Here is a 23503-nt window from a genome sequence, read left to right on the forward strand (position 1 = left end):
CAATCCTAAAATTATGGTTCATCCAATTTAATTTGCTACAGTACCATGAAAGCTACATCACAAAAAAGCCCAACGACAGTAGCTGAATCATTTGGTTTTTTAATTGTGCTATCCCACTGGCTGTCTTTCTTTTCAAAGTCAAAATAACTGCCAAAATCACAGATAGAACCAACAACTGTCACTTACGGCTACTTGAGATTCCTGACACTTGTCAGTCCTTCAACATAGAAATGCCAACAGTATCTAAGTGCCTCATAACACTTTAGTGGAACTTCTGTGTAGTTTGAGACAGGCAAAAGATCTTAAGCAGCCCGGCAGGTAACAGTTTCTGATGTATGCAGCAAGAATACCACTAAGATGTCATCCAAAGTTCAGTAAAGACCAGAATTAACAGGGCGCAGTCACACTTCTAATACATTTTTAACTCAAGCAGACAATTTCTTCCCAGTCCCTCAGTTAGTAGTCCAGTATATTAGAACACATCTGCCCACTGACTGGAATGACTTTGTGAGAAGCATGGCAGATGCTCACATCTCAGCATAGACACTTTCACGTAGGCTGCACCTTTGGCTGTTTGGACACATCTTTCTTCAGCTGTGGACTCTGGTAACTCATAACCCTTCACATGAAGGCAAGGTTGAATGTAAAAATTTCACTGGAAAGAACTAAGTGGTTGCAAGCCCCATCTGCAACGTCACATTCAATGCACAAGTTAGAGGTATCAGCATTGTTCAAGGTGTAACAGAAGACAGATTGAGTGGGGAGACACGACGTGTGGGAGTGCTGTTAGCTGACAATGATGCAGGGAGGAAAAAGGGAGCAGCAATTTCTGTGGATGAGGTCTCTCCCTGGTTGCGAAGCTGTAAGATTTGCCGTAGAAGGGCCTTTCCTTCTTCTCTAGTCTGGAAAGTAATTAGTAAAAAACAAAACAACACATCAATGTATGGATTGCTTCTAGGTCAAACAGTACGTAAGCAACCTAAGTTATACTAGTTTATCGCTCTGTAAGACTGTCACTCTGAAAAATATTTAAAAATGTCCTCAGTTTTTTTTTCTGCTACTTATCAAGAACATTAGTGTGCTACTTTTTTTTTAAATAATCCTTCCTCTTTTTACTCACCTGATTTGCATGTTACTTTTGACAGTTGCATGTTACTTTTGACCACTGCTACTGTCTACATATTCCATCAAAAAGTAGAAAAGAGAAGATACAAATAAGCTGAATTCAGGTTCTTCTTAGTTCCAGACAGCTTTGTGAAAGATAGGACACATACCCTGCCTTGTGGCTGGTGGCTACTAGTCTGAAATAAAAATCCAAAATTGCCCCCTTACAAACTACAGAAAACCTCAGAATATGGAGTCACCTATAGAACTCTAGCACTGTTGTAACCTCTGTACTGTAACATTTGACCACCTTCCCACCATCAAGATTTTTAGCAGTCTCAAATTCTTATACTTAGTCAACACCAAACCAATAATACTTAATTCACGTTTGCTATCTACACTATATTCCCTGACCTTAGTTAATCACAGGCAACAGTAATCAGGTATACAAAAACATTCAGAATGAGACTGTTCACCTGCGTGACAGACAGTCCACACTCCTTCAATAAAAGATTTGTCTACTCATACCTACGATTATAGCCAAGATTAACATCAGAGGTCCCCCAAGATACCAGGGATTGTGCATCTACTCACATCATTGAATGCACAGCATTTCTGAGCACAAGCTGAGGCTTCATCCCAGAGCTTACACTTGAAGTAGTATTGGGCAAGGTAACGGAAGGCAGTGCTGACCTCCAGGTGCTCCACTATCTCCTATAGGAAGGGGGGAAAAACCATCTTTGAGTATCTTCCAAGGTAGCTCTACATCATGTTTACATTTCATTTTGTTCCCAAGATAACATCTTACCCCACAGGAATAGATATCCTGAATGTATTTGATATAGCACTGAGCAGCCTGTTCAGATTCATTCAGCTGTTCATGCAGCCTAGAAATTGAGAAAAAATGGGTCACTGGAACAACACTGCATTGTCAAAGACCGTCTTGGTCAATGAGAATGTATCTACTAAGCCTGCAGAATTAGAGCTAGGTCTTTTCTTTAAGAATTTGCAAGACATGCATCATGTACTGTCCCTTACTGAAAGAAATGATCTAGCCTGAGAACAGTCACATTATCAGGAAGGAAACCAGTCAGGTAACAATTGCTAGAAGTACTGCAGATACAACCAAAGCAGGAACGTCCGTCTATTCTGTTACATTTTAAAGTTTAGAATAAGATTGGAAAAGTCTTTTATAACTGGCTATTTCTTCCAGTGTTCCTTCTTCCCCCCTATATCCCCAAAATCTTTGTACAATAGCTTCACCTCTCACCTGCCTGTTTCTTTCCCCCCACCAAAAATTAATGCTAACATCAGTGTTCACATTTATTTCACATTAGACCCTTCTCTAATGTCACATCCATATATTAGGAAAAGAAATGGGGTAAAAAAAAAAATCAATCTACAATTTTGTATAGCATCTACCACCACAAATTGCTTGGATTGCTTTAAGTTTCACTGTAAGACATACTATTACTAGTACTAAAATCACCCCAGGATTTGGAAATCCCTTGCAACCCCTATTATCCCATGACTTCCTCTGTAGCTGTTCTGATGGAAAATTAAAGCTAAAGCTGGACACCAGAGAGTGTGCAGTTGCTGCAAACCTTCTAAAGATAGCAGTTATTACGCAGCTCCAAAAGTAATAGTACCTAACAGCAATTCCACTTGTTTTCCATTTAGTATTTTATCATTAGGTATCAAAGTGCTTTAGTTGCATTTAACAACATGTTGACAGTTCAGTACTAATCCATACTCACTTTGCTAGTTTCACCAATGCCATTTTCTCCACATCTCCCACAGCATAAGCTCTCCAATAGCACTGTCAAAGAAGAATCAGTCAAGCACACAAGAAAAATGACTCAGGCAAGCAAGTTAGAAACAGAAAACTGCATGGCTTTAAAGCAAAAGGACACATATCAGATGTACATGTCTCTTTAACAGCTATTCTCGTTACATCACAGCAGAACTTTGCCTGTTTTAAAATGCAACAGAAAGGATTTCAATAACCTAACATGCTGCATGCATTTCTGGTAGCTCTAGCCACACAATTTTATTCCAACTCCACTTAGTGTCCTAGGGGGCATCCTAATGTCTTACTCCACATACCAGTCATCACTTACCTTTTTAGCTTCCACCAACTGATTAAGCTTCTCATAGCATTCTCCTAGAGCGACCAGCATACGGGAATCATTAGGCCTGTAAAAAAAGAAAAAAAAAATCCTAAATGTAGTTTAATGGACATTCAGCTGTTTTCTCAGGGGGCTGGGGGGTGGACCTATATCTGCCAGTGTCCTTCATCTTCTCTTACATAAAATTTCACTTACATTCCTCAGGCACTGGAATAGTGAAGTAGTCTTGGCACCAAACCTGCCAGAATTCAAGAATTATTTGGACAACATTCTCAGATATATGTTTTGATTTGGGGGTGGTCCTGTGAGGACCCAGGAGTTGTACCTTGTGGGTGCCTTCCAACTTGGGATATTCTATGATTGTACCTCAAGTACTTTGTTCAGTTTTGAGCCCCTACAAGAAAGGCATTGCAGCCCTGGAGCATGTCCAGAGAAAGGCTAAGAAGCTGGTGAAGGGTCTGGAACACAAGTCCTATACGGAGCAGCTGAGGGAACTGGGGTTGTTTAGCCTGGAGAAGAGAAGGCTCAGAGGAGACCTTATTGCTCTCTACAACTACCTGAAAGGAAGTTGTGGGGAGACGGGGGTCAGCCCCTTCTCACAGACAGCTAGCAACAGGGCATGAGGGAATAGCCTCAAGTTTCACCAGATAATGGAATGATTGGAGCAGATGACCTTGAAGGTCTTTACCAGCCTTAATGGTTCTATGATTCCTGACCAGCGTTCCTCAGGATATAAGTGGCAAAGCTGCTAACAGCTAATGAATACAACTAGAAGAATTTGTAATAAAGAGACTGAACAAATCAGCTAGCAACAATGCTCTTCCCCCTTCCCCAATTCAGTTCCTGTATGCAAATTCCTCAGCTAGTAGCCACCAGGTCTGGGTGAACACCAATAGACATGGCTACATTTTCAACTCTACCTGAGCTGGTGGGCCCGTCGGTAATAATAGAGACAGTAAAATGGCATTTTGAGGATTTCGTAGGTTTGCCCCAAGCCATACCAGGCTCTGTAATCCCTTTTATTCACCTCTATGGCATGTCTGTCAAAGAAAAGGAGACAAACTAGTCAGAAAGCAGTTATGATCAAGACAAGACAAGACAGTTAAGCAAAAGACAACCAAAAAAAAGATCTAATCCAACTCAAATGTATGCAGACTCAAACACTGTTTTGTATGGCACATGAGTGATACCTATAAGCCTGGATAGCTGCAGATGTGTTCTTCATTTCCATGTATTCATGTCCCATAAGTGTCCAGGCTCCCAGATAACGAGGATTCAGTTTCAAGGCCCTCTGGAAATAGAGTGCTGCTTTTTCATGCTGGCTACGTAAGCTATAATAATTTCCTAAAGCAAAAAGTCACATTAAATAAATAGAAACACACATTTAAATAAATAGAGAAAAAAAAAAAACAGCAGAGAAGTAAAAAAAAAAAAAATAGATGGAAATATTATCTACTACCTCCTAACTTAGATTCTAAGAAGAGACATATTAAAGGCAGATCTGACTCGAACTTCAAGCGATCTAATAGCAGTCTGTTTTCCAGTGTTCTGATCAAATGCTTCTCTGTACCAGTCAGTTAAGATCTCATCTCTCTGTGTTGAAACTTATGTCATGATCTATTCAACAGATTTCCTAGACCTGACACACAGTTTTTTCTGTTGTAGTTTCGGGACTATAAATAAAGGCATTATCAGCTACCTGGGCCTTCGTAATGTTTTCTTCAAATACTTTTTGCACTGACAGTATTACAGTAGTTCTTTCAGAGAGAACTGAGACAAAAGGGGTACGCTCATTTTGTCCGTTTTTTAGGCTGCCTGAAATCACATTCACCAAATGTTTTTGATGGCCCTGCTGGTTGATCATTTTTCACAAGTGTTACTAAGATTTTCTCCTACAGTCTGCAGACAGCATAGTAAGAACACGTAAAAGGGCTGGCTCTCACCAATTACACAGCAGGTCTCAACACGATACTTGTCTATCTCACAGAGATTGTGAGCCAGGTAGCTCAACTCAGGCTTCATGCTCTAGTGAAACAAAGTGAACGTGATGAGGAAAGGATCATGTTACAGATTCAGACAATGAAAACCTAAGCAGTTGACAAGGCACAGATCATATTATTTCAAGGAGTTGTGGAGCAGAAAACAGAAGCTGAGCACTTATATTCAGAGAAGTTAGATAACAGCAGCTGCTTCGCCAGTGTTTAACTTACCTCTGATAAAAGGCATCATGATGGACATGGAATAGAAAGGGTGCTTACCCTGACATACAGCAAGTTGGAGAAAGTGTCCATGTTTTCTATCCTGTAAGGATCTTGTTTCCTTAGCTCATTAAAGATGGATAAAGCTTTGTCAATATCTGAAGAAAGAACAGCAGATGTGAGAACAAGAACTACAAATGCCATGCTTGTGTTAAGAGGCTCATTCCTGTATGTTATTAAATACCACTGACCTCGGATATTGTGGTAGGCAACTGCAATCTGAGAGATGATGTAGGTGCTTTTGGAAAATCCTGCATCAATGAGACTCTGATACTTCTGCAGAGCCTCCTCTATCAGCTGCAGCTCTGTATAAATGTGTGCAAGAAAGAATTCTTTCATCCACGTATCTGGCAGGGACAGGAACTTCAACTAGCAAGAACCAAAGAAGAGGAGGAAGAAATGATAATCAGTAGTATTCTAACAGCCACCTGTGGCAAAGAATCCATTATCTTCCCTCCCATGATTTAGTAGACAGTCTTGAGGTAGGAGACTTTCCTGTAATCGTGCTTTCTTAGGCCATAACACCAACTATGAAAGAGCAGTAATAGAACCAAAAATTACTATCAGCTTCTTCCACAAGAAAGGCTAAATAATGCCTATAAATTAAGAATATTAGAACAAGAAAGGAGCATTAAGACATCCATTCTAAAAAGCAGTAAAATATGGACCATGTAATTCCATTTAGTCACTCCCAATCTATTTCTACGATGACTGAAATCAGAACTGAAGCCTTTGCATTTGGCCAACCAGTGAAGAAACAACTGTCTTCAAATGTGGCTTCTGCTTTGGTTATTGGCTTTATTTCTACTTTAAATTCAAGAGTCCTTCAAAAGACTGTATCTTCTTCCCATGTTTGAGCATCAATATTATTATTACTTTTTTTTAAATGAGCTAAATGAACAGAACTCTAAATAATCTCACCAAAAATGTATTTCCTGTTCTTCAAAGATCAGTAAGACTCTCTTCTGTGCCACCTCTACTTTTTAAAATATGCCATCAGCCAGAATTGACTGAAGAATTACAGGAGTGGTCTCATAAATCCCATGCATAAAGACAAAATAATCAAAGTTCAGTTCTTTGATACAGTTCATCCCATACATGTGACTCTATATTCGATGAAGGAAGTACCTTTTAGTCTGAATCAGATTGGCACTTTGGAAGCAAATCTCTCAGTCACCCCCATAAGCAAGCATTATTTCACATTATGAAGCTCTATCAGAGTATGCAATCTAGATTCTCTTAGGATAAAGCTAAACTCGGGAGATACACTCCCATTACTAATAGACGTCTAAGCCACAAAAACAGACCCCAGCATGTTCAAAGTAATCTCTCCAAATCATATACAGTGCAAACAATGGGTCTTCTAAGTCAACTATTTCCAATTACAGATTCAAGCCTACTATACTTTACTTGGTAACAATGAAGGAACAGACTTATTAAAGGTTTACTTGGATGAGTGACTGCTTACCAAATCATTTGTATCATAGCAAATAATTTGCACAGTAGTATGTGACAGGAAAAGCACAAACTTTCAGTCATCTGAAAACACTGCAAGCAGTGATTCTACATATAATACCAAGTCACCAAAAGTGCTCAATAACTGCAGTACTAGAACCAGACAAAAAAGTACCTTAGGAAGATCTCCTTTGTGACACAAAGCAATAACCCAGTGGACAACTATTTCAGAATGTGTGAATCAGCCATTTCTTACACCACCTTGTGGGTGAATGTGAAGGAATTAATCCTGCCTGTATAAAGATTCTCAGGCAACAGCATAGCAAGCAATTGAAGAAAAAGAGACTTTAACAATATAATTTATGATCTTGGGTTGCCTTCTTGGACAGAGTCTCACAGAATAAAGCAGTGGGCAACACCAATCTGCCGGCAACTGAATTATTGGTTACTAAGTCAGGTTACAGTCCAGAAATTGTTACCACAACTTGTTATTTCCCAACTTTTACCATCTCTTTATCTGTAATCAAGTTGCAAAGTTCCAGCCAGGCTCCCCAGTGCAAAGGTAAGACATGAGCAGCTTCAACGAAGACATCTATTGCTTCTTTAACCAGGTCCAGTTTCCGCAGCACAACACCGTACCTGTGAATCAAGTTCATCAGTCATAAAACCCTGAAGATCCACATAAATGTACACAAACACATTAGAAATACTTGTAGACACTTACAGGTAAAGGCCAAACCCATCCAGTTCCCGTGCTTTGTGCTTCTTGCTGAGCTCAACTCTCAGTTCTCGTAGAGCTTCATTTTTCACCTGTCCTTTTTCCAGTGGTCCTGCATGAAGAGCAAGTCAAACAGCAAGCTTTCGTTCAAGACTTTCCACATTAACTATGAACTCTAGAGTATATTCAGAATCATCACTGACATGACCAGAAAACTTCCCAGCATGTCAGGTTTTTTGTTGTTGTTTAAAAAATAAAATCAGTCCAATGATCTGCTTTAACAGAAGAACTAAAAGATGAAAATCTTTAACCTGTCTTAAGCCAACAAAGAGAATTAAAGCAAATTATGTTACAGCCCACTATCATCCAAAAAAATCAAGAGAAAAGCTATGAAACCAAAATGATTTAAATGAAGATGCATTATTGCAAGCTTTATTATATTAACTTGCATTTCTTGACACTAGAGCCTTACCTAAACTATCCACTGTCTCATCATCCTTCTTCTTTTCTCCTGACTGTGGAAAACAGAGGAAAACCAAGATTATTTTACAACAGCATATTCCTTACGTTTGCTGCAGTTCTGATAGCAGCATATGAATTGAATTTTCATGAACATCACAGACAGTTCCAATAAGAACCCTCCCCATTCTCCTCTTCCCATCCCCACTATATATATAAATTTGGATTTTTAGGGGGACATGTGAAACAGTATAGACAAATAAGTAAGGTTTGCCACATTCCACATGGGGGAAGGAAAGGAAGCAGAGGAGTTCAGTGCTTAAAGGCAATTTTTCTTTCTGTCTTACCAGGTATCTAGAGTACATATACAAGAAGTAAGCCTTCTGACTCTTGCAGCCCCGAAGAAAATATGCAGCCCTATCGTATTCCTTTAGATCAAAGTAGGATTTGGCTAATGTATAGGCATCCAGATCACGAGCATCCTCCTGCAGGAACACAGAAGAGTTCAAGACCTTAGAAGCTCTGCCATGCTTTATGAAAATCACCTAGTTACAAATGTATTAATGAAACCACCCTGAAAGCTAAACAAAAACAAAACAAAAAACATTATAGTTTTGTTCACTCTCAAAAGATGAGTTAAGTACTATCAAAAAAGTCTCTCCATTCCCTCATATGATTGGATTCCTAGTTATGACATAATGAATACAGACTGGTTAGAAACATTTAAAGTAAACAAAGAGATTCCAGGAAATACACAGTGGCAAGCTGACAGACACCAAGAATTTGCTGTTCAACAAGTATGAACGATGACAACTAAAAAAAAAGTACTCAGGAATTCCACATTGGAGAGTATTAACCTTCCAATTTAAATGCAAAGATTTCCTTGGAACTTATGCCTTGAATAATTTCTTGGCAGAAGAGGACCTGGGGGTTCTGGTACACACCAATATGAATATGAGCCAGCAACGTGCTCTTGCCACAAAGAAGGCTAACAGTGTCCTGGGCTGCATTAGGCAAAGTATTGCCAGCAGGTCGAGGGAGGCAATCCTTCCCCTCTGCTCAGCACCAGTGAGGCTACACCTGGAGAACCATGTTTGGTTCCAGGCTCCTTAATGCAGGAGAGACATAGACATACTGAAGAAAGTTCAGTGAAGGACCATGAACATGAATTGACCGGAACATCTCTAATACAAGGAAAAGCTGAGAGGGCTGGGACTGTTCAGCCTGGAGGTGAGAAGGCTCAGGGGGATCTCATCAATATACCTGAAGGGAGGGTGCAAAGAAGAATGAGCCAGGCCCTTCTCCATGCTGTCCAGTGACAGGACAGGAAGCAATGGGCACAAACTGAAATGCAGAAGGCTCTGTCTGAACAACAGTAAGCTCTTCTATACTGTGTGGATGATAGAGCACTGGCACAGTTTGCCCAGAGAAACTGCACTGTCTCCCTCCTTGGAGATACTAAAAAATGCTTCAGTGTGGTCCTGGACAACCTGCTCCAAGTGGCCTTGCTGGAGCAGGGTGGGGTTGGACCAGATGGACCCAGTGGTCACTTCCAACCTAGAACATCCTGTGAAATGCATTTGTGACATGTAATGCAGTAATGCACTGCAGTAATTTACCCAAGCAGGATTACACCTATGAGTTCTACAGTACCACTGTGGAGGCAGGGATGAAGATACATCTTATTTCTCCTGTGCCCTAAGGAGGACAAGTTTACTGGCATAAAATAATTTTGATCACAATAACTTAGTGAAGGTGAAGAAGTCAAAATTAAGTGGCACGATTTCGAATTTTGCTTACAGAATCTCTCATTTAGGAGAGGTCAAAATGGTTAAAGTAATGCGTTCACCTGCAAGGCCTACTCGGGCTAGCCCACCACACCGCAAAAAAAAAAAAGGAAGGTGGAAGGGACCTTTACAGCACTGTATAAGGATCGGCACTCAGAACTACCTCGTGCGCAATAGTTCAAAAAATAAATACATCACTATCGCGTTTTTCCTTAACGGCTTTAGACGGGGCTAAAGACGAGCTCGCGGCTCCTGCCGCTGGAAGTGCTGCAGCGACCGCTCCCGCGCCGACGGACACGGGCGGGCCCGGGGCCGCCCCGCGCGCCGACACTCGCTGCAGGCACCGCAGCCGGCCAGCCCCGCCCCCCCCCCCCCCCCCGGCCGTACCTCCGTGAGCGCGGGCGGCGGCGGCAACTCGCTCAGCGGCAACGGCTCCAGGGCGAAAGCCAGCTCGGAGGCCCTGCGTGGAGACAGCCGTTAGCGCGCAGACAGCCGCTAGCGCGGAGCCCACCCACCCGCCCGGCGCGGTGCTCACCACTTGCCGCTGTGCTGCAGGCCACGCTCGCGGCTGCGCTCCGCCACGCTCAGCAGCTGCTTCTTGATCTCCCGCAGGTCCGAGAAGTCGGCGCTGCACAGCCCCGCCGCCGCCATCCCGCCGGCGCGCGTCCCCGCCAATCGCAGCCCCGCGCACTCCGCGCGCCTCCGCGCTGTAGACGCAGCTTTGTCACTGGACGAGCTCGAGGACCCTCGCTCCCAATCGGAGGCGGATCGCCGAAGCCTCGGTGTCTGACTGGGCAGCTCCCAACGGCGCAGCGTCCCGCCCCGCCCCGCCCCGCCCGCGGGCGCCGACCTGCGGCCTGGCGGCGCTGTGCCGCGCTGGGCCCGCCGGCGGCTCGAGGGGGCGGCGGCCTGAGGAGCGGGGAGCCGGTGCTCCTGGGGTTCCTGTGTGCCCTGCTTCGCTGGTAGCCGGGCCCGTTGTTGGGAAGTACCCGCAAAACCAGATCCTTTTCAAAGGCTAGGCAAACGTAAGGGTTCAAATAGTCCTCTACCTTCTGGAAGTGTGGGATTGTGTATCTCAGTGTCATCCTTCTTTCCCTGTTTTCTGAGTTTTGCTCTTTTTTTTTTTTTTTTTTTTTTTTTTTTTAATTAAGTAGTTTACACCTGACTTTTGCATATTAACAGAACATTAATAACTGTTTGGGGTTTGTCCCTTTCATCTAAGGTAGATAAATATTATCTTTCTTTAACAGATACCTGCACTGAGACACATTGGCTAATGTTTTTTGAAGCCACAGAGTGAGGAGAAACAAGGATGAGAGAAAACTAGAAGAAAGCCCATTCAGAGAAGTCAGAGGAAGGGTTAGTACAGTAAGAAGACTTCTTGCATGGTCTTACCCAACTTGGCTGCAACTGAAAATTTCATTCACTTCTGACTTAATGTTTCACATATTTTTAATTTTCCCACTGTATATAATTAAAATTTAGCTGGTTTGGGTCTTAGACTGTTGGTGGCTCTTGTAGGATGAAAGCCAGAGACAAAAGACCAGTAATGATTTTGATACTGTCTCTCACAGTATCCTTCTGGACAAAATATCCAGCATATGGCTAGACAAGTACACTATACAATAGGTGAACAATCAGCTGGCAGATTGGGCTCAAAGGGTTATAGTAAATGGGGTAACATCAGGCTGGCAACCAGTCCCTAGTGGGGCTCCTCAGGGCTCCATTTTAGGCCCAGTTCTCTTGAAGGTTTTCATAAATGATCTAAATGCAGGACTCAAGTGCATACTAAGTAAGTTGGCAGAAGACACTAAATTAGGAGGAGCTATTGACTCCCTTGAGGGACAAGGGGCCTTGCTGAGAGATCTTGGCAAATTAGAAGGCTCAGCAATCACCAGCCTCATGAAGTTTTACAAGACCAAGTGCCAGATTTTTCTAGGACGGGGCAACTCTGGAAATACATACTGACTGGGGGACAAGCGGCTGGAGAGCAGCCCCACGTTAAGGGATCTAGGGGCTCTGGTTGATGGCAGGTTGAGTATGAGCCAACAGTGTGTCCTGGCAGCCAAAAGGGCCAACCATACCCTGGGATGCATCAGGCACGGCATTGCTAACCAGTCGAGGGAAAGGATTGCCCCACTCTGCTGTGCACTGGTGCGGCCTCACCTCGAGAACAGTGTGCGGATTTGGGTGCTGCAATATAAGGCCATAAAGGTATTAGAGAGTGTCCAAAGGTGGGCAACAAATATGGTGAAGGGTCTGAAGGGCAGGACATATGAGGAGCAGCTGAATCCCTTGATTTGTTCAGCCTAGAGAGGAGGAGATTGAGGGGTGTCATCATGGCAACCTACAGCTTCCTCAAGAGGGGAGCAGAGGGGCAGGTGGATATCTCTGTGGAGACAGTGACAGGCCCAAAGGGATCAGCATGGAGCTGCGATAGGGGAGGTTCAGGCTGAGTGGCATTAAGAAAAGGCTCTTCACTGAGAGGGTGGTCAGGCACTGGAACAAGCTCCCCAGGGCAATGATCACTGCATCAAGCCTGTCGAGCATTTTGGACAATGCTTTCAGACTTACGGTTTGTAACTTGAAAACAAGAAGTTGAATCGGTTCTAATACTGGTATCTCAGGGCTGTACTTTTAACACAGTATTTTCCTATTCATTTCAGCCTCTTTATTTTCCCACTGCATTTTTGTTACAATGCTTTAGGGACTTCACTGGTATTATGCTAGAATGTAGTTTGGCTCTGTATCTTTTTTATGGTGATTAGTTCAATTTCTGCATTTGGTTCAATTTCAGTTTCTGGTTTTGGCTCAAATGGTTCAAATACAGAAATTTAAGGACTGGTTTTAGGATCATTGTGCCCAACTGCTTTTTAAGCTTTTACAGAAAGGTGATAATACCTCTTTTGTGTTCATTCTAGTATCAGAATGTCAGCTATGACCCTTTTAAAAGAGTAATTAAGAATGAGTAATGTTAAAATTCTTTTCTATGTAGTTTGCAGTTTATATTTTTTATTCTTTCTCTTAATGATTGTGAAGGCACTTTATTCTCAGTATTACGAAAATACCCTTCACAATCGCTTCTTTTATTACAAAAGTGACTTGAATGAGAGGACACAGTGTTTGAATTGGCCTCAAGGTCACTGGTAATAAAAGGAGTATAACTGATTAGTATAATGTCCCCATACTTGATTCATTATTATCATAATGAAAGATTTTTGTTGTGAGCCACTGAATGTTTGTGTTTCTGATTGCACTGAATCCAGTTTGAATTCTAAGGCCACCACCTATTTTCAGTTAGATGATTACTACAACAGTTTTTAGGTTGTACCTCTCTGTTGGTCTGGACCCATTTGTTCTAGAGCAGCCTGCTGAAATGAAGGTTGTTCTGCAGAGGTTTACAGAAATAGGCGTAGCTCACATTATTGTTAAAGTGGGCAGTGATGAGTTATTTATGGTCTTTCAAATAGACAAAGCAAATGAATCCGCTGTTTAAGGTCTGAATTAATATTGCATTTTTTTATCTTTTGATTATAGCCAAACATATTGCAAGTTCAGTTGTAGCTTTGACAGAAAATACTCTGCCACCCCATATGTCCAAGATATAAATAAAAAGTTTTTTGTTATACTTCTCATTACAAAGATGTCTAATCAACACACAAAATGCCTATGACTCATTTCTTGTTCCTCTTCTCCTTGCCCTGCTCCAAAACACAGATGAAAAGAGACTCCTATTTTTTATCTAAAAATGAATTTTCATTGTCCTTACAGTCTCTCTTGTGTTCTCTGTATTTGGGGATTGGGTCTTAGAGTGAATTGTTCTGTACTCTCTGATTTTGCATTTGATATTTATTTGATAACTACACTGCTTTAATTTAAGGCTGTTCAGGTTTTACAAGTATGCAGTGAGTGGTTTTCAGTGAGGTCTGTGAAGTAATATAATCAAAGTCTGTTTATCTTCACTTCAGCCTTGGTCACGCTGGGTATTGTGTGTTGTTTTCCTGGATGGAAATTGTGACAATAGCTGCAAGTGCTCTGTGAGATTTAAGTAAGAAATATAGAACCTTCTGCAAAAATGTATGAGGTGCTACTCATTTGGATGCTTGCTGAAATTTATGAAAAATATCCTTTGTGTCAGGATCTGGATGTGTGCCACTTGGGCAGCTATGCTCTAGCTGTTCATATGATTGCATTTCTAGAAGAGCAGTAGGTCTGACAAGTATGACATACTGAGCTGATTAATAAGAAAACGATTTTCTTTTTGGTACCCAACCCGATCGATTTCATTGTGAATGGCTGTTACTGCAGCAGTTAGCAGCAGCTGAAATTGTGATTCTGGCCGTTAAACAGAAGGTGGCGCTCTGGGCTCTTCCTTGAGGCAACATAAAAAGGGTGAAAGGGTATTTACTGGTGGCTGAGTTCAGTAATTCAGTTTCTCAAGACTTGCTTCATAATGAGAAGGCATAATTCTTCCTGTCATTCCATTGTGTAATAGATGCGTCTATTAAGTGACACCCAAGGCTGGCTTTTAGAGCAGGAGACTAATTAAATACTCTGTGCATGAAACTGATAATATCTCAGAGAGACACAGATTGACTTGGCTGTACTAATTGGGTGCTGCTGAAAGACCAGGAGTTTGTTCGCTATGTCATTGCACAGCTACATGCATGAGCTGGTCTCTGGTCCGTCACAGAACAGAGGTTGGCCAAATCCCTCTGTCTCCCACACTTAAGATACTTGTAAACATGAACAAGATCCCCTCTCAGTCTTTTCTCAAGGCTGAACAGACCCAGGTCTCGCAGCCTTTCCTCATAGGGAAGATGCTCCAGGCCCCGTATCATCTTTGTGGCCCTCCACTGAACTCTTTCCAGGAGATCGCTGTCTTTTTTGTACCAAGGAGCCCAGAACTGGACACAGTACTCCTGATGAGGCCTGATCACGGCAGAGTAGAGGGGGAGGATCACCTCCCTTGACCTGCTGGCCACACTCCTTTTAATGCACGCCAGGCCTAAGTGGCCTTCTTGGCCACTTAGGGCACACTGCTGGCACATGGCCAACCTGTCGTCCACCAGGACCTCCAGGTCCTTCTCCACAGTGCTCCTCTCCAGCAGGTCATCCCCCAGCCTGTACTAATACATGTGGTTGTTCCTTCCCAGGTGCAGGACTCTACACTTGCTCTTGTTAAACTTAATTTGGTTTCTTCCTGCCCAGCTCTCCAGCCTGTCCAGGTCTCGCTGAATGGCAGCACAGCCTTCTGGTGTGTCAGCCACTCCTCCCAGCTTTGTATCATTGGTGTACTTGCTGAGGGTGGACACTATTCCCTCATCAAGATCATTGATGAAGATGTTGAATAGGACCGGACCCAGCACTGAACTCTGGGGAACACCGCTAGTCACAGGACTTCAGCTGGACTCTGTGCTGCCGATCACCACCCTCTGAGCTCGGCCAGTCAGCTGAGTTCTCAACCCACCTTACTGTCCACTCCTCTATCCCACACTTTCTCAGCTTTGCTAGCAGGATGTCATGGGAGACAGTATCGAAAGCCTTGCTAAAGTCAAGGTAGATGACATCCACTGCTCTCCCCCCATCTACCCAGCTGGTGATGCCATTATAGAAGGCAACAAGGTTGGTCGAGCATGATTTCCCCTTGGTGAATCCATGCTGACTACTCCTCATAACCTTCTTCTCTTCCAATTGCTTGGAGATGGCCTCCAGAACAAGCTGTTCCAACACCTTTCCAGGAACAGAGATGAGACTGACTGGCCTGTAGTTTCCCAGATCCACCTTCTTGCCCTTCTCGAAGACTGGAGTGACATTGGCTATCCTCCAGTCTACAGGCACCTCTCCTGTTCTCCAAGACCTTTCTAACATGATGGAGAGTGGTTTGGTGATCACCTCCACCAACTCCCTCAGCAGATGTGGATGCATCCTATCAAGCCCCGTGGATTTGTGTACACTGATCCCACTCAGACGCTCCCAAACCACTCCCTCATCAACCAGGGGGGAGCTCTCCATTTCCCAGACTCTTTCTTCTCCTTCCAGGGTCCAGGAGTCCTGAGGGGCAGTCTTTGAAGCAAAGACCAAAGCAAAGAAGGCATTCAGTATCTCTGCCTTCTCGGCATCTCCCATTACCAGGACACCTCCCTCTTTCAGCAGGGGACCCACATTATCTCTAGTCTTCCTTTTACTATTTAGATACTTTAAAAAAAACTTCTTGTTATCCTTTATCTCTTTTGCAAGCTTCATTTCCAGGTGGGCTTTAGCCTTCCTCGTTGCATCCCTGCAGGCCCTGACAACACTCCAATACTCCTCCCAAGAGGATAGGCCCTTTTTCCACATTTAATGGACCTTCCTCTTCCTTTTGATCTTGTCCATGAGCTCCTTGGTCGTCCACGCAGGTCTCCTGCCTCCCTTCCCCAATTTCCTGTTCTTAGGGATGCACTGATCCTGAGCCTGGAAAATTTATGATTGAATAGGTAATCTGTTTATTCTGTAGAAGTATGTAAAGTGGGTGAAGAAAAACATTCTCACTTTAGAGGTCAGGCACCACACAGGTGCAGCATCAGCTCTGCTAACAAAAATTGTGTCAATTCTATGGGCTTTTCTGATCTGCGCTAAATTATCTGTTTTTATTCTTAGGAGGATTTATATAACTTCAGTATGCTGTAGCTTCATGTTTTTTGTTCTTAGTGTTCTAAAACTGTAGAATTTTGTGAACAAAAATCCCAGAACTAAAAGGGGTTTATTTGGAAAACTCAAGAGTGTGTATTGTGTAAGAATGAGAGGCTCTTTAACCTATTACTAATAAAGGAAGTTGCTAAAATGCAGAATATATATTTTTAAGTAAGCAGGAAGAGAGAACTTGCATCCAAGAATCTTAAAATAAGTTGTTGAAGAGATTTGTGTCCCAACTATGTTAGATTTTTTTAAAATAAATTTTGAAATATTAAAAAAAATAAAATCTAATACTGTGCTAGTTTTAAGAAGAACAAGCAAGAGAACTTCCCTGGCTGACAGCTATCTTAGGTTGGCAGTAGATTCCATACAAAGAATATCCAGTATAAGATCCTGGCATTATAATCCTGTGCTTTAATTATGGTGTTTTTTTTTTTGTTGTTTTTTTTTTTTGGAAAGCAGTTCTTATCAAACTGTGCTTCATTCTTAGAGATTACAGATTCATCAATCAAACTGTCATTAGAGAAGTAATATGCATAGAATTCTGCAAGGTGTGTGAGTTCAGGTTTTTGTTCATATAAAGCAACATTAATTTAACCACCTCTCTTTGGACACCTTCTGTGGTAAAACAAACAAACAACAAAAAAGTTGTTCATAGTTGTTTCATAGCTGTTGAAAGGCATTGGTTATTCAAGAGGACAGTTTAAAGTACATATTTACCAGGTTCAGCAGCCAAATGCAATTCACCATTTTTATTGACAATGTGAGATCAGCCACTGATGCATCAGTTGCCAGCCTTACAAGTAATCAGAAAGGGTAGTCAGAGGCCAGGGTAATCAGAAATGTACCTGGCTCACTTGGTAAGCTGAACTTATTCAAGTGAAGTGTTTCAACACAGCCAAATGTAAATCTGTGTATCTGAGCAGAAATGTAAAATGGGAGGGTATTCCGGAAAGCAGTGACACTGAAAAGGATATAGGAGGTGTGTATACAAGTAGGTGAAAATCCATTTTCTTTCCCCAAGGCTGTTCTTGAAACTCGTATACATATGAATTACATCATCTTTAGTATGTTTAACCATAAGTAAAGAGCATTTTACTTCTGTCCAAAATCATACCAAGTTGTCTCAAAGCCTGGGTCAGATAACTTTACCTTTTAAACCTTGTGTTCCCTTTGCATAGAACTGTAGTAAATTGCATTTGAGGAGATTTTTGGTCATCTGGTCTAACTCCCTGAAAAAAGCAGGATCAGCTGTAAAGCAAGATCCAACTTAAAATTCAACTGTACAGTTTCATTTAAGAAGGTGTGGTTTTCTTTATTTTTTTTATATTTTTCCTCTAACTTGGTACTGGACGGAGACATGCAGCATGGAGCCTCTCAGGCAAGAGTGGGTCTGCCCTAGTGTAGGCTAGAGAAAGTCATCATTAGTCTCTGTGGAAAGAGGAAACTTTAGCCCATCTCTAGTTCCTCTGCATTGTACTGCTAATACTTGAATTCCTGCTGTAGTTGTTTGAGATAGTACAGTACAGCAGGGAAGTGACAGAGCCATTCTGGAAATGTGAAAGGGAATATTGAGAATGAGAGGAAGGCTGATTGGGAGGATATACAAAAAGGTTGATAAAAGCAGCACTGACATAGTAGGGCTGGGATCTCTTGGATGTCATTAGATGTACCTGTAAGGGAGGGTCCACCATGGAGAAGAGTGACAGAGCTGTAGTGGGAAGGGCATGCCAGTGCTACCAATTCAACTTTCTCTTAATTTTAGTAGCTGGTAGGGTTTGGCAAGCCTTATCCAGGTTAGGTATTTCTAGAGCGTTTCTGATTTCAATAACCTCTTTGTACACCATCTGTTTCTTCAGAATGGATGTCAAAACACATGGAGGCATCTGTCTGGTACAGAAATGTTTAAACCACTCAAATGTTTGCAGATGCTATTAGACCCTAGGGCTAGATGGACCCTAGCACCTGGAGCAAGGATTCTGCAAGGTGTGGGGAAGAGTAGTAGGATGTAGGGAGTGAACATTTGATGTATGTGGAAAACAGCTGCCATCCTCTGTCATCTTTCTTAGGGGTACTGTGGGGTTTTCAGTAAGGCCAGTATGAAGTAGTGATTGTGTTGAAACAGGTAACTCTGTTGTGTATATCTGCTATTAGGAAGATCTCAATGTATTTTAAGAATTTCTGCACTCTTTGAGAAACAGTTGTCAGAACTACATAGAAGAAACTGGGCTACAGGGATTACTGATTTGGCAGTTTTGTGTCCTTGGTGAAATCTACATGTTTCCTTTTTTAGTAGGAAGTCTTTTCATACTGGTTCTGGCATGGTTATTACAGCAGTGAAAGTGAGAATCTGAAACTGGTCCCAGTAGTTCTGGAGGTCATTAACAATTGTTTGAATTGATGAAGTGGGAACACTATTAAAAGAGTACAAACCCACAGGACGTGGACAAATTGTTTAGTATAAACATGAGATCTGGCAACTGATATGAAATTAAGATCGTTACAAAAACACAGAACAAAGACCTACTGATTAATGAGGTGCATTAATGTGGGCAGGGATCTTGTTGGGACAAAAATAGACACTCCATGCTGTGGGCCAATTGAAATGCACTGAAAAATGGGATGTTAGGGTTTGCAGTCTTCAGGTAGAATGGAAGGAGTGATTTTAATATGATTTTTCTGTCATCAATTTGAGATTTTTTTTCCTGTTATTTCTTCTCCATTTATAGACCTGTTGTTAATCTCATAAATCAAATATGTTGCAAGAAAAAATAAATAAATAAATAAATAAATAAATAAGAGTCATTTATGGGATATTGACTGGAGAATATCTCATGTGGTTAACATGCATTATAGTCCAGTCATAGTAATGACCAGCACAATCTAAAATGTCTGATGTCCAGAGAGTGTGTTAACATGAGTAATGGAGCATGCAATACAATGATCTTTTTTTCTGCAGTTGTTTGATGCAGTGCTGTCTATCCTTCTCCCTTAGGGGACAAGCAGTGATAGAATACACAGCAAGGGAGGCTTAGAACTGACCTGACTGAAAGCAGACATGCCTTCATTACAAACATGATAGAAGAAAATCTTTCACTGCAGCAGCACATTTTTCTTCACTAGAATTTTAAAAACAGGTACAGTGTCCTTTCCAGGACACAGATAGTCCTGGGAAGCACATAGTCCTTGTCCATGAAATGATAGCATGGGTAGCAAGGCAGCAAGCATTCATACTTCATTCATACGTGTTTTACGTTACAGGGATTACCATTCAAATCAAGAAGTGAACTTGGGGTTGTGGTAGTGAAGGGATTTAATGTTTCTCTCACAAAATCCAATCTACCTCCTTGAGAAACTTTTATTGGTGGTAGGCTAAGCAGATGGATTTCATATCACAAAAAAAAAAAAAAAATAGGTGTAGGTCAGTGTTTTCTGCTTGCCTGCTCTGCAAGGGAAAGATGAGTAGTTGAGTGGAAGTACATAAACTGTCATTGGGCTAAAATCTTAAAATGATACCTTAAAAATGTCTGAACACCTTTAGTTTCCTTTACCATGTTGCTTAGACTGCTGTTTTGTGATCCTTCTTCACCTACTCAAGGCTGCTTTCTCCTAATGGGTCTGTCACGCTGACGGTAGCAATTATGCAACCACAGAATAAACCAGATTGTAAAACTGATCTAGCTTTAAACAAATTTTGTATGAAAGAGGGTGCTTCAGTTTTCAACTGAATCAATTGCCTTGTCCAGTTTGTGGAGAGACCGTAGGGCTGCTCACATGGATGGCAAAAAATTTACAAGAGTGTATGAGAAGGATGGGACTATCCTTTGCAGCAGAAGCAACTTGGACTTAGTTTGCAATCAACTGATTTGGAATCCATGCGCTTCATCTGCTAGCGAGAAGGCATTACTGATGGTGAGGAGTTTTGTAGTGCAAATATCTCTGTTCTATGAGTTTATGGACTAGAGAGGTACCAGATTACAGTCAAGCTGAGACAGCTCCCTGCTGGAGCTGACATAGTGGTTTAGTATGGAAAACTATTTTTCCTTCTGCGATTATTATTTGTAAAGGTCTGAGTAAGAACTGCAGAAATATGTGTTCTTGTATCCTCATCATGTGAAGGTTTAAAATTATTTTTATTTTAAAGTGCTATTGTATAACATTGGATTGTTATAGACATTTTGAACATCTGTTTTGACCAAACAGTACTAAGGCCTGGTTTTATTAAGGTTGCTCATTTTATGACTAATGTACTTTATGTTTAAGATGGTCTCACTAGTAAGAATTTCTCAGTATTACTAGAACCTTACAGACCTGTGCATGTAGCTACAGCAGTCCTTGTGGTTTGTCCTTTTGATCCCATATCACAGACTGATAACTTCTTTAGAGCTGAAATACTTTCTGGTTTCATGAAGTACCAAATTTTCCTGTGTGGAATGCAATATAGTACAATTAAAAACAAACAAAAAGAGGTGTTTCAAGTAAGGTGACAGAGTACTGACAGTTGGTGGTGCTGATACATAAAGGGTGGTGCTTGAACAACAATGTCAGAAGAGGTAGTGGCAGCTATGAGTTGAGTTTACAGTAAATTGTCGTTTTTGGAAATAAGGAGATAGAAGAGCATATTCTAACCCTGAAGATACTGTGGGAGAGCTGGAAGTTATATTCTTTATTTACAGCATGTGCACAATTGAGATTGGGGAACATTTCAAAGCCAAATAATGTGTTCAGGTATGGTTCTTTAACTTTCAGCAGTACTAATAACTTCATCGGCATCTGGCCAGTAGCTTAAATCATTTTGCATCTGATTCACAGCAGAGAGCTGTTCTTCCTTCTGTATGCTCTCCATTGTCTGTTTTCCTGCTTTGAAACTGAATACCGGGAAATCTGCCTGTGACTCAAGTAATATAGCATTATGACATCAGAATAGACTTTGTGTGTTGTCAGTAACGTCTTCTTTTTGTCTCTCTTGCTCAGATCTGAATTGCTTTCTTGGGAGGTTAATTGTGATGAAGTGACATAAAATGCCTCTGAGGACCCTGGAGTCATGCAGCAGAAGTGTTTACTGTGCCTGAATCACTTCTTTATGTTTGAAAAATCCATTTGCTCATGCCATGTATTTTCTGTTTCAAAGATATTTTATTTAATTGCAGTTTCAGCTGAGATTGAATGTAGTATCAGCTATGCAGGCGTAACTAGCCCACAGACTCTGAGGAAACTTCAGTATGCACCATGTGCTTAGCATATTGCCTGTTAAGACCCATAGATACCACTGTGAAACTGTGAAGAACTGTGCAGGATCTTAGTGATTCTGTCATTCAGGAGCCTTCAGATTGTTGCTAAACTGCAGTTCCTCTGTTAGTGAAGAATAAACTTGCTCCCTTTTCAAGATTACAAGACAATTGTTTTAAGCAATCTTCAAAAATCATGATATTCTGTGATGATTAGGTTGAATTGTAAGAATTAGATTAGTTTGACTGGACTGTGCTTAGTGTGCTGCTAGGTATTCTGGAAGTCACTGAGGAGGAGACTGGGGACAATGTAATGAATGGTCAAGTTCATTTTGCATGTGAGCAGTAGGAATGATGAATCAATAGCAGTCCCCTCAATACTGAGATACTGCAGCTGTGGTTCTACTGATACTGACATCTGACAGAAGTCTATGCTGTCACTGGAAAGGTTAGTCTTATACCTTCTCTCCTTGTTTTGATGCTAATGATTGCACATCTAGATCGTGATGAAAAAACTACAAGAGCTAAAAATCCATTTATGTTTTTTCACAGTGCTAGTGGAATTAGCATAGGAGTGAGGGAAGTGAATGTGGGAATGCAGACCCACCCATTTTATTATTTGTGTAAATTTATGCTGGAAGAAGTAAAAGCTATTGATATGCAGTGATTTTTCTCCCCTCCCTCTAGGAAGTGAGAAACATTGTTGTTGGTAGTTTCCTTATTTATCAGAGATTTGTTACTGAGCAAATCAGTGCAAATGTCTAATGCCGGGAAACTTTAAAATATTATTCTGCAAATCCTTATTTATATTTGGTCTGCCTAGGCATTTTTCCCCTTTTTCTGTCCTTACTCTCCATATGAGAAAGAAGGAGGATGTTTCATGATGATCAGCAACCCATTATTATGTTTTAAAGCAGCAGCATTTTATACAAATTGCAGCAGTAATTTTGACCTTAAAAATAAATAAACGACCAGTACCCACAGTTCTTCCTGATTGTAAGAGGGAATTCTGGTTGCTCAATCTATAACCCAATCAGAATGCTTAGTAGCATTTCTGGCTTGCATCTATGCCACTGAGACAATATATTTAATAGGAAAGATGTCACCTTCAACTTGACCTTTTTAAAGAAAACACTGTATTTCTGTAATATTCTTTTGTTCTGTAGTGTTGGTTACTGTTTTTTGCCTACTTTGTTAAGAAAAAAAAAAGAATTTTTTTTTTTTTGTAATAACTAATAAAACCAACATCTCTCCAACAAAGAATGTGTGACTATCTTCTGCATAACAGTGTTTCTGTGGGGTTAATGAAGGCCTAGTGCAAAATAGAGCTGTATATATTAGAAAACAAAAGTAAAACTGAAGTGGACAGTTGTTAAAACAGTATGATAGCTCCTAAGATGCTAAAGATACTAGTACTCTGGGTACACTAGTAGAAGTTACCTTGAAAACATAGCTGATCTTGGCACCTATGGACAGCTTGTGAGAGTTAATGAGCATCATCAGTGCTCAAAAGTAGAAATCTTAACTGTAGTTTATGTACAAGATTGAATGAAAAGACTCTTTTGGGTTGTTTTTTGTTTGTTTGCTTGTTTCTTGGTTGTTTTGTTTAATATCCAGAATAAATAAAAGTTGAGCAGAAAATGGAGACTAGTTAGGAAGTTTTTGAAGTGGAACTTCTGGGCTATGTGCA

General features: G+C 41.2%; 1 protein-coding gene across 1 annotated transcript; it reads right to left on the bottom strand.

Annotated features, from left to right (window-relative positions):
* Positions 1–10655, bottom strand: CDC23 (cell division cycle 23). The gene is made up of 16 exons (XM_035338706.1): positions 10446–10655; positions 10298–10370; positions 8471–8608; positions 8137–8179; positions 7671–7776; positions 7453–7585; positions 5683–5860; positions 5492–5589; positions 5177–5258; positions 4424–4577; positions 4154–4273; positions 3225–3300; positions 2862–2923; positions 1913–1991; positions 1699–1818; positions 1–902 (listed from the first exon to the last, which is right to left on the bottom strand). Exons 1-16 carry the CDS (start codon positions 10559–10561, stop codon positions 732–734), a joined length of 1749 nt encoding a protein of 582 aa, XP_035194597.1. The 5' UTR covers positions 10562–10655; the 3' UTR covers positions 1–731.
* Positions 10656–23503: the final 12848 nt, after the last annotated feature.

The sequence above is a fragment of the Oxyura jamaicensis genome, chromosome 13 (genome assembly GCF_011077185.1).
Source record: "Oxyura jamaicensis isolate SHBP4307 breed ruddy duck chromosome 13, BPBGC_Ojam_1.0, whole genome shotgun sequence".
Classification (NCBI taxonomy): Eukaryota; Metazoa; Chordata; class Aves; order Anseriformes; family Anatidae; genus Oxyura; species Oxyura jamaicensis.